Source organism: Garra rufa, chromosome 18, assembly GCF_049309525.1.
Source record: "Garra rufa chromosome 18, GarRuf1.0, whole genome shotgun sequence".
Lineage (NCBI taxonomy): Eukaryota > Metazoa > Chordata > Actinopteri > Cypriniformes > Cyprinidae > Garra > Garra rufa.
In genome coordinates this window covers 9,245,174-9,257,041 of record NC_133378.1, presented here as the reverse complement: position 1 = coordinate 9,257,041, position 11,868 = coordinate 9,245,174, and the positions used below count along the sequence as shown (strand labels likewise).

At 36.0% G+C, this 11,868-nt stretch overlaps 1 protein-coding gene across 1 annotated transcript in view; it reads left to right on the top strand.

Annotated features, from left to right (window-relative positions):
- The window catches only part of pkp1a (plakophilin 1a), a 49,084-nt gene extending 37,533 nt beyond the window's left edge, over window positions 1-11,551 (top strand). Inside the window, exons 11-14 of the mRNA XM_073823321.1 lie at window positions 38-224; window positions 4,670-4,754; window positions 9,686-9,785; window positions 9,883-11,551. Of these exons, the coding sequence (XP_073679422.1) occupies window positions 38-224; window positions 4,670-4,754; window positions 9,686-9,772 (359 nt within the window). The 3' untranslated portion in view covers window positions 9,773-9,785; window positions 9,883-11,551. The remainder of the gene's footprint in view (window positions 1-37; window positions 225-4,669; window positions 4,755-9,685; window positions 9,786-9,882) is intronic.
- Window positions 11,552-11,868: the final 317 nt, after the last annotated feature.

The following is an 11,868-nucleotide window of genomic DNA, read 5'->3' as shown; positions in this document are numbered from 1 at the left end:
ATCCCCAATGTTTCCCATGATTTTCTTTTATCCACAGCCAAGGAAGTTCTTCCCAGCATCCAATCTGTTCTCTCATCTGTGACGCCGAAGATGGTTGAATCTGACAACAGCATTGCCACAGCGTGCCGTGTGATGCACACGCTTATGCTGGCAGAGCCTGACTTTGGAAAGAAGCTGATCAATGAGAAACTCATCGACTCGCTGAGCAAGCTGAGCTCAAACGTGTAAGCAAAATGCATGTGTAAAAGTGAAACTATGGAATTTCTGTCAGGACCACTATCGTCAAATAACTTACAATAAGCATACATTTAGGTTGGGCTTCTGTTCTGGGCAAACACTCCCTGCCCATCCATGCAGCCTAGCATGGATAAGAGCAAGGAGAGCATAAATACCCCCACCCCAAAACAAACCATATGCTAAATGCTTACAGAATGAGAGTGCAGCAAAGGGTGCTCTTCTTTATTAGCAGCTAAGAAGAGCAGCTTGCCCCTTAACTGGAGGAGTGTAGCAGCAAAGGGGTGCTCTTCTTCATAAGCAGCTAAGAAGAGCAGCTTGCCCCTTACTGGAGGAGCATAGCAGCGAAGGGGTGCTCTTTTTTATAAGCAGCTAAGAAGAGCAGCTTGCCCCTTTCTGGAGGAGCGTATCAGCAAAGAGGTGTTCTTTATAAGCAGCTAAGAACAGCAGCTTCCCCCTTACTGGAGGAGAATAGCGACAAAGGGGAGTTCTTTATAAGCAGCTAAGAAGAGCAGCTTGCCCCTTACTAGAGGAGTGTATCAGCGAAGAGTTGCTCTTCTCTATAAGCAGCTAAGAAGAGCAGCTTGCCGCTTACTGGAGGAGCGTAGCAGCGAAGGTGTGCTCTTCTTTATTAGCAGCTAAGAAGAGCAGCTTGCCCCTTAACTGGAGGAATGTAGCAGCGGAGGGGTGTTCTTCTTTATAAGCAGCTAAGAAGAGCAGCTTGCCCCTTACTGTAGGAGCATAGCAGCAAAGGGGTGCTCTTCTTTATAAGCAGCTAAAAAGAGTAGCTTGCCCCTTACTGGAGGAGTGTATCAGCGAAGGGGTGCTCTTCTTTATAAGCAGCTAAGAAGAGCAGCTTGCCTCTTACTGTAGGAGCATAGCAGTGAAGGGGTGTTCTTCTTTATAAGCAGCTAAGAAGAGCAGCTTGCCCCTTACTGGAGAAGCGTAGCAGCAAAGGGGTGCTCTTCTTTATAAGCAGCTAAGAAGAGCAGCTTGCCCCTTACTGGAGAAGCGTAGCAGCAAAGGGGTGCTCTTCTTTATAAACAGCTAAGAAGAGCAGCTTGCCCCTTACTGGAGAAGCATAGCAGCAAAGGGGTGCTCTTCTTTATAAGCAGCTAAGAAGAGCAGCTTGCCTCTTACTGTAGGAGCATAGCAGCGTTGGTGTGTTCTTCTTTATAAGCAGCTAAGAAGAGCAGCTTGCCCCTTACTGGAGAAGCGTAGCAGCAAAGGGGTGGTCTTCTTTATAAGCAGCTAAGAAGAGCAGCTTGCCCCTTACTGGAGAAGCGTAGCAGCAAAGGGGTGCTCTTCTTTATAAGCAGCTAAGAAGAGCAGCTTGCCCCTTACTGTAGGAGCATAGCAGCAAAGGGGTGCTCTTCTTTATAAGCAGCTAAGAAGAGCAGCTTGCCCCTTACTGGAGGAGCGTAGCAGCAAAGGGGTGCTCTTCTTTATAAGCAGCTAAGAAGAGCAGCTTGCCCCTTACTGTAGGACAGGGTTTCCGCGGGGTCTTAAAAAGTCTTAAAAAGTCTAAAATTTAAAAATCTAAATTTTAGGCCTTAAAAAGTCTTAAATTCGCTGTTCTAGGTCTTAAATAATTTTACACAGGTCTTATTTTTCCGATGTCCATGTAACGCTACCTCTAATGCTCATTTAAATTCTCTTTTTGTTGTTTCCGTGGTGTTGTAGTTCTTTATTTCACTATTCCAAATATAATTTGCTGTATTTAAACTACAAATGAGACCAGCATGCAATAGCCAATCAGCTTTCTGTTATTGCCGCGAGTCTCTCTCGGATTGTACCGCAGAAGTAAAATGGATTTAACTTTTTAGCTATGGGGAAGTGCAGGTTTAGCGATACTTGGCTTGAAAAAAACTGAATATAGGGCTTGGCTAAGGCCAGTTGCTAACAACTAGATTTTTTTTCTCCCTCTGTGGAAGTTACTGCGTCTTCAAAATCACAGTAGCAGAATACAGGTCAAACTACCTTTTTCTGTATATAATGTTATCAATAATAATAATAATTATAGGTCGAGCTAGCTGACCGCCAGCATTCGAGATACTTTTAAAATGTTTTTTTTTTTTTTACTTGCCCGACCGAACAAACCGCCTGATTAAAACTGAAGTGACAAAAACAACTAGTGAAGCATCCAAAGGCAAGAAAGATTCATATTTTAATACATTAAACGTAAACAGAAATTGATAATGGATAGTGTATTTCTGGTCTATTTGTGACATACTTTAAAACAAATGAATGTAACAGCACTCTAAAGAAACACACTGAGGTAAAAATTTAAAATGTATAGTTTATTTATAACATGATATAGTTCAGTAATATACCAAGTGAGCTTTTTGCTAAAAATTCTCACAATTACAAATGTTACATTAATTTTAGCTCAATAAAAAAGTAGTTAGTCAAGTAGTTACTTACATATTAGACAATATGCAACATTAGCAGAAGCATTCTCCTAGCAACATTCTGCTATGATTCAGCGTTTTGCTCGAAACAGTTGAAATAACTCGCTCATGAAGTGACTTACCGCCACCTGCTGGTAGTTTAGTGTGTTTAAAAGTATGCCTCCACACCCAACATTTCTAATGTATATATTTATAAATCAATAAATGTATTTAAAACATTAATCTCACTTTTAATTTTGCAGTGTAAATTATGTAATCTCACTGCTAACAGCCATTTAGAATTTATTGATAAATTCATAAAATAAATTTCAAAGGTAATGCATACATTTCAAAAGTAAAAAAAAGGCCTTTATAAAGGTAAGTCAAATATGCAGATTTACGATGTAAAAGCTAATTTTTTTTTTACATCAGATATTTCTAGTGGTACTTTTATGGGGATATTTTGTGTGGAATAGTATCTGCTGATATGAAAAGTTCACTGTATATCGTAGTAATAAATTTAATTTATGACAGCCATGAAATTGCGTTTACTTTTTACATTAAACACATTAAATATTACATATATGCATGTAATATAATATCTATTTCCATTACAGGTTTCGGTCTTAAATTTCATATAAGGTGGTATTAAAAAGGTCTTAAAAAGTCTTAAATTGCACTTGTTCATATCTGCAGAAACCCTGGTAGGAGCATATCAGCGAAGGGGTGCTCTTCTTTATAAGCAGCTAAGAAGAGCAGCTTGCCCCTTACTGTAGGAGCATAGCAGCAAAGGGGTGGTCTTCTTTATAAGCAGCTAAGAAGAGCAGCTTGCCCCTTACTGGAGGAGCATATCAGCGAAGGGGTGCTCTTCTTTATAAGCAGCTAAGAAGAGCAGCTTGCCTTTTACTGTAGGAGCATAGCAGCGAAGGGGTGTTCTTCTTTATAAGCAGCTAAGAAGATCAGCTTGCCCCTTAACTGGAGGAATGTAGCAGCGAAGGGGTGCTCTTCTTTATAAGCAGCTAAGAAGAGCAGCTTGCCCCTTACTGGAGAAGCGTAGCAGCAAAGGGGTGCTCTTCTTTATATGCAGCTAAGAAGAGCAGCTTGCCTCTTACTGTAGGAGCATAGCAGCGATGGGGTGTTCTTCTTTATAAGCAGCTAAGAAGCACAGCTTGCCTCTTACTGGAGGAGTGTATCAGCGAAGGGGTGCTCTTCTTTATAAGCAGCTAAGAAGAGCAGCTTGCCCCTTACTGGAGGAGCGTATCAGCGAAGGGGTGCTCTTCTTTATAACCAGCTAAGAAGAGCAGCTTGCCTCTTACTGTAGGAGCATAGCAGCGAAGGGGTGTTCTTCTTTATAAGCAGCTAAGAAGAGCAGCTTGCCCCTTACTGGAGGAGTGTATCAGCGAAGGCGTGCTCTTCTTTATAAGCAGCTAAGAAGAGCAGCTTGCCCCTTACTGGAGGAGCGTATCAGCGAAGGCGTGCTCTTCTTTATAAGCAGCTAAGAAGAGCAGCTTGCCTCTTACTGGAGGAGTGTATCAGCGAAGGCGTGCTCTTCTTTATAAGCAGCTAAGAAGAGCAGCTTGCCCCTTACTGGAGGAGTGTATCAGCGAAGGCGTGCTCTTCTTTATAAGCAGCTAAGAAGAGCAGCTTGCCTCTTACTGTAGGAGCATAGCAGCGAAGGGGTGTTCTTCTTTATAAGCAGCTAAGAAGCACAGCTTGCCCCTTACTGGAGGAGTGTAGCAGCAAAGGGGTGCTCCTGAGCAAAGTGATAGCTACTAAATAATGATTGATAAAACCTTATAAAGGGGATTATGATTGGCGTTGTATTCCTCTATGTAAACGTCGATCAGCTGATGCGAGCTTGACTAACGTGACCTGCCAGAAATAACGCTGCTCTCCATTGGCAAACATTAGCAAGCTTATAGTTGAAGTTTTAGTGGGATAGAAACCAACAAATTACTATTTCAATGACAGGATTTGCGCTAATCACCAATGTAAGACAGATGTGTATTAGCAGACACCCTGCTGAGAATCTCTATTTCTTGAAGGAGTTTTGACACAGCCAGAAAAGATGCTGCATTTCTTCTCTACAGTATGTGGGAACACAAAGACATCAAGAGCGTGCTGAAAAAGGTAAGACTGTCATGCCTCAAACTTATGGTCATGGTAGTATTTGTTTTATTTGTAAAGTTATCATAAAGAGATATTTTTGAAAATATTTATTTTGGTACTCAAACCTATTTTTGGCAGATTTGCAACATTCGCCTGTTCAATTAAATAACAGTATTTGGCATAATGCACACAATTGTGACTTTATTCTCGCAATTCTGACTTTTTAGACTTTTTTTTGAAGAACTGTAATATAAACTCGCAATTAACTGAATTTTTCTTCACAATTGCGAATTTATTGTAATTCTGTCTCGCAATTCTGACTTTTCTGATGAGTACTTTGCAATTGTGAATTTATATCTTGCAATTTTTACTTTCTCACAATTGCGAATTATATCTTACCATTCTTAATTTTTGAGAAATGACAAAAATATACTTTTTTTCCCTCAGAATTGTGAGATACAAACTCGCAATTGCAAGGTATAAATTGCAAGAATAAAACTCACAGTTCAATTAAATAACAGTATTTGGCAACTGAGATTCATTACATAATGCATCTTATAAATATAAGCATGTTTTTTCATTGGAACTGCATTATTATTATGAAACGACATACCCAAAAACCGTTTTATTTAGGGTGGTTAATTACAAAAGGCTGTTAATGACTTCGGAGGAAGAGCAAAAGTATATTTCCATGAACAGTTCCTCGTTCTGAAAGGATAGAAGATGGGAGGGCAAATAAAAAGGAAACAACATCTGGTTCCAAGAAAGCAGAGAAAGCAGGGTGTGGTAGGGTGTGTACACACACATGTGGCACTTTTTTTTCCTTCTTTGAGGTAAAAGAAAATCCCCAGGCTGCGATCCATCTTTCTGTCTGTATCCCAGTTTACACATCAAATAAGACTCTCACTTGCATGAATTGTCTTCACACACACACACTTCCAGGCCCTGACATGTACTCCACCCAACCCTTGAAGAGGTTCAGTGGGATAAGAGAGGAATCCAGGAGGACGAGTTCTTTCTCTGTGTCTGTTGGGTTTGAAGGGTGTGGGCGGAGCAAACACCTTCAAACAACACCCTCCGACACCTACTCACACTCCTCTGCAGGACAATTCAAACACATTCAATCAAACAGTATACCACAGACAGAACAAGAGATTGAACAAGGAGTTGTGAAGCATGTTCTGAAAGAAAGGGCCTGGTCTTTCTGATGTTGAAGAAAGCAAATCTGCAGGAAAGTCAGCTGATCATCAATTACAACTCCAAGGTTTCTTGCTGTTGAAGGAGTTATGGTTGATGTGCCTAACTAAATGGTGAAATTGTGAAGAAGCGATGGGTTTGATTGAACCGCAAGCAGTTCTTGGCAAGGTTGAGTTGAAGATGATGGTCCTTCATATGAAAATAAAAAATGTAGTATTTGTAGTGTTTGAAATTGTTACATGTGGGTGAGTTTTTAACTCACCATTAAGTTATATGGAAGCCTATTTCCCCCACTGAATATATTTTTTAAAAAAAAAAGGTTATTGTGACTTTTTATCTCATATTTTTTTTCCTTCGAGATTACGTGATATAAACTCTCAATCTGACTTTTTTTTTGCAAATGCGAGTTTGTATCTCGCAATTCTGACTTTTTTCTCTCAATTGCAAGTTTAAATCTTGCAATTCTGACATTTTAAGACTTTTTTAAATAATTGTAATATACATTTGCAATTCTGTCTTTTTTTCTTTGCAATTGCCAATTTATATCTTGCAATTCTGACTTTTTGTTCTACGTGATTGTGGGACTTCTTTTCTCACTTGCAATTGACATTTTTTCTCAGAATTGCAATAAAACAGAATTCTGACTTTTTTCTTGCAATTCTGACTTTTTCTTCACAATTGCAAATTTATATCTCGTAATTCAGACATTTTTGCAACATTTTTTACATTTTTCTCGCAATGGCAAGTTTTTATCTTGCAATTCTGACTTTTAAAGGCTTTTTTTAAGAATTGTGATATAAACTCACAATTCTGTCATTTTGTTACTTTGCAATTGCGAATTTATATCTTGCAATTCTGACTTTTTGTTCTACGTGATTGTGGGACTTCTTTTCTCACATTTTTTGCAATTCTGACTTTTCTTTGCAATCGCAAATTTGAATCTTACAATTCTGACTTTTTTCAAGCAATTCAGATTTTTTTGTGCAAATTTTCACAATTGCAAGTTTATATCTTGCAATCCTGACTTTTTAAGACTTTTTTTTAAAGAATTGTAATATAAACTCACAATTCAGACTTTTTTCTTTGCAAATGCGAATGTCTCGCATGTGGCTCAGAGTTGCAAGAATAAAACCATTCTGACTTTTTTTCTTGCAATTGAGACTTTCTTCACAATTGCAAATTTATCTTGCAATTCTGACTTTTTGTTCTACGTGATTGTGGGACTTCTTTTCTCACATTTTTTGCAATTCTGACTTTTCTTTGCAATCGCAAATTTGAATCTTACAATTCTGACTTTTTTCAAGCAATTCAGATTTTTTGTGCAAATTTTCACAATTGCAAGTTTATATCTTGCAATCCTGACTTTTTAAGACTTTTTTTTAAAGAATTGTAATATAAACTCACAATTCAGACTTTTTTCTTTGCAAATGCGAATGTCTCGCAGCTGTGGCTCAGAGTTGCAAGAATAAAACCATTCTGACTTTTTTTCTTGCAATTGAGACTTTCTTCACAATTGCAAATTTATCTTGCAATTCTGACTTTTTGTTCTACGTGATTGTGGGACTTCTTTTCTCACATTTTTTGCAATTCTGACTTTTCTTTGCAATCGCAAATTTGAATCTTACAATTCTGACTTTTTTCAAGCAATTCAGATTTTTTGTGCAAATTTTCACAATTGCAAGTTTATATCTTGCAATCCTGACTTTTTAAGACTTTTTTTAAAGAATTGTAATATAAACTCACAATTCAGACTTTTTTCTTTGCAAATGCGAATGTCTCGCATGTGGCTCAGAGTTGCAAGAATAAAACCATTCTGACTTTTTTTCTTGCAATTGAGACTTTCTTCACAATTGCAAATTTATCTTGCAATTCTGACTTTTTGTTCTACGTGATTGTGGGACTTCTTTTCTCACATTTTTTGCAATTCTGACTTTTCTTTGCAATCGCAAATTTGAATCTTACAATTCTGACTTTTTTCAAGCAATTCAGATTTTTTGTGCAAATTTTCACAATTGCAAGTTTATATCTTGCAATCCTGACTTTTTAAGACTTTTTTTTAAAGAATTGTAATATAAACTCACAATTCAGACTTTTTTCTTTGCAAATGCGAATGTCTCGCATGTGGCTCAGAGTTGCAAGAATAAAACCATTCTGACTTTTTTTCTTGCAATTGAGACTTTCTTCACAATTGCAAATTTATCTTGCAATTCTGACTTTTTGTTCTACGTGATTGTGGGACTTCTTTTCTCACATTTTTTGCAATTCTGACTTTTCTTTGCAATCGCAAATTTGAATCTTACAATTCTGACTTTTTTCAAGCAATTCAGATTTTTTGTGCAAATTTTCACAATTGCAAGTTTATATCTTGCAATCCTGACTTTTTAAGACTTTTTTTTAAAGAATTGTAATATAAACTCACAATTCAGACTTTTTTCTTTGCAAATGCGAATGTCTCGCATGTGGCTCAGAGTTGCAAGAATAAAACCATTCTGACTTTTTTTCTTGCAATTGAGACTTTCTTCACAATTGCAAATTTATCTTGCAATTCTGACTTTTTTCTCAAAATTCAGACTTTTTCTTGCAATTGTGAGTTTATATCTCGCAACATGACTTTTTCTTTCCAATTGTGAATTTATATCTAGCAATTTTTATTTTTTCTCACAATTGCAAATTTATATCTTACAATTCTCAATTTTTCATGCAGTTCTGACTTTTTTTCTCAGAATCGTGAAATACAAATTCGCAATTGCAAGTTATAAATTGCAAGAATAAAACTCACAATTCTGAACTTTTTGCACTTTTGACTTTTTCTTTGCAATTGCAATTCTGACTTTTTTCAAGCAGTTCAGATTTTTATATAAAATAAAAAAATATATATTTTAGTTTATATCTTGCAATTCTGACTTTTTTCTTTGCAAATGCAAATATCTAGCAACTGTGACTCCTTTTTCGCAGAATTGCAAGAATAAAGCAGTTCTGATTTTTTTTCTTGCAATTGAGACTTTACAATTGCAAATTTATCTTGCAGTTCTGACTTTTTTCTTGCATTTGCGAATTTATATCTTACAATTCTCAATTTTTCATGCAGTTCTGACTTTGTTCTCAGAGTTTTTATTTCGCAGTTGTGAGTTTATATTTCGCAGTTACTACTTTTTGAATGCAATTCAGATTTTTTTTTCTCAGAATTGTGAGTTCATATCATGTAATTCTGAGAAAAAAAGTCTGATTTCTGAGTTTATTTCTTGCAATTCTGACTTTATAAGTCAAATTAAGAAAAAAAAACTGATTTGTGAGCTTTTTTATTAGTCAATGGCGGAATCAGGCTTCTATACAGTTTTTTGCAACTTTTTTTATTGTCAACCACAATAATGTCTTTTGAATGCTATCCATTGGAGAGATTTTTTACAGCAAATACTGTGAAATATGTGATCAGCATTTTATTAAATCATTTGAACCTATTGACAGCGGGACTTTTACAAACTGCTTATGTAATTGTGAATATTTAGTTCATCTGATCATTCCGTTCCTGCATTTCAGTCAATCAGTTGGTTACGACTGACTTCAGAATAATTGTCAAACCTCAGGATCTCAGACAGAACACGTGAACATGTGATTATGAAGCAATGATTCAGAGGAAAACCACGCCATGTATTTGGCTCTGAGAGCTTTCACACTGTTAAATGTGATGGTGATATGTGTCATTTTGAAAGGACACTATACTCCATTTATAGTTTTGACCTTTAATTGTTTTGCAGCAAGGGATGGACAAGGACACTTTTATAAATGCTGTCACTGCTACAGCGTACAAGGAGGCAACTAGGGAGAAAGGACCAAACATGTGAAAGTGCTGTGCATGTGAGTAGAAAATGCAGTTTTATTTTATTGATTTTATTTTTTTTATTATTTATCTTGATACCTTTCATACTTTAACTTTTTTTTTTTTTTTTTCCAGTTTTGGAGTTCTGCAGGAAGCCACAGAGTTTGAATACTGTTCTGCCTTCATATATTGCAGGACATTATTGGTATATACAGGACATATTGTAGATTGAATGGCAAACAAATTAATTTTTCTTTGCTATCACACTCTCACTGTCAATCCATACCCACATTTTCTTCTTCTGTTGGCTAAAATTACCAAAAAAAAAAAAAAGTATTATAAAACAGTTTGTGTAATGCTATATTCCAGACCAGAATTATCAAAAGTTGCTAAATATCCTTTCAGATCTTTTCAATGAAGCAGTTCCTCTTTGATTAATTGATGAACCGGACTGATCTGGAATTTAGCACACAAGTCACATGCTTTTCTGTTATTTTTTTGAGCTTGGCATCCACTGATCAGAAATGAAGTAATCAATTACTCATTATGGTAAAATCCCTCTTTCTAGGATTAACGGATAATGTACGGCTAGTGCAGGCCTGTTTGGTGTCTGTTCAATGCACAGATAAGCACATTTATCATGGGAAAGAGTTTGTACACTTACGCTTGACAAACTTGCACTACTGGTCCTGCAGAGTAATAATTCCACTCTTCTTCAGTTGCTTTTCTTCCTTGCTCTTCCTATGCTGTATATTCAAACATATAAGGCATACTGAGGATCATAATACATGTTGGATAAGGCTTTTGCGTTTTAGTGCAATGAGGTCTGAACAGTTGTTGGTTCTAAACATGTAAAACTTCAGTATATGTGCACCACTTTATTTCTTCTTGATGAATTTAGAAATGGTAACACTTTACAGCAAAAAAAAAAAAAATCAGTGACATAATGTTTTAAAATGCTTATGAAATTAAATTACAGTTTTAAGATGTTGCAGCCACATTGTGATATCAGCGTTGAAACCAAGAATCATCATTGCAATTCTGGTTGGATTGAAACTTCATTCGCAGCTTTGGATCTTTCACCATCTTAATGGACTGAACGCTGTATTAAATGCAGTTCTCACCTAATGTAGAATCAGAACCAACTTAAGCTTTGAAGTTCTAATGGCTATTTCTGTTTTACATGGTTAGCCACACATAATTCTACTGTAAATAGATGAAAAGCACAGTTGAGTGGTATGCATATAGCTTTAGATGTGGCTTATGTACTGTTTTGGCAGTGTAAAGATGTCTTTGGAGTTTTGGGAATGGTTGTATTTTAAGAAAAGGTAATGCAAGATGCATTGTTTAAATGGGGAATAAATGTATTGCTGTGTTTTGAAAAATGAAAAGATATTTTTGTTTGTTAACAGGCTGCTTCGAGCAGTAAATGCAAAATGAATTGTTTTCCAGATATACAGTAATATAATACTTTGATTGACATCCATTTTTTAAACCAAACTTGACTTTCCTGTGCTGTTTGCGTATTTTGTGAATATTATTTTTATTTGATGTTTGTTTGGCTGGATTGTCTTTGAAATGCATCTATGCTTGTGGGAAGATGTCTGCATCTTTTTATTTTCCTTTTATTAAGTTGTCAGAATGCAAAATAGAGATAGACAAAGAGAAAATTGACAAACAAAGAGTAATAAAACATATTTTTGTATTAAAATCTTAAATGTGGCTGTGTAAATTTACCAAAAATGTGCACTTTAATCATGCATAAAAATGTATTTCTAAAATAAAAGTGCAATTTAACAAGAAATGCTGTATGGTATGTTACTTTCATGACTTTACACAGTTTTAGTTTTAGGACGATATGCAGATATTTTTCAAATCATTTTGGCCGATATCAGATACAGATACCGATATGTATTCCCTTTTGTTTTGAAACAAGACCAAGTATCTCCTGTGCAGAAACTATAGACAAGTTGTTTTTAATTTTGGTTAGTTTTGAGCAAACACTTATTTGTTACTATTTGAACTACTTTAAAATAATTAAGGTTTTATTTTCTTTTTCTTTTCTTCATAAATAGTTGGTAATACGCTGTCAGTTATTTACAGTTGAGGTCAAATCTGCAA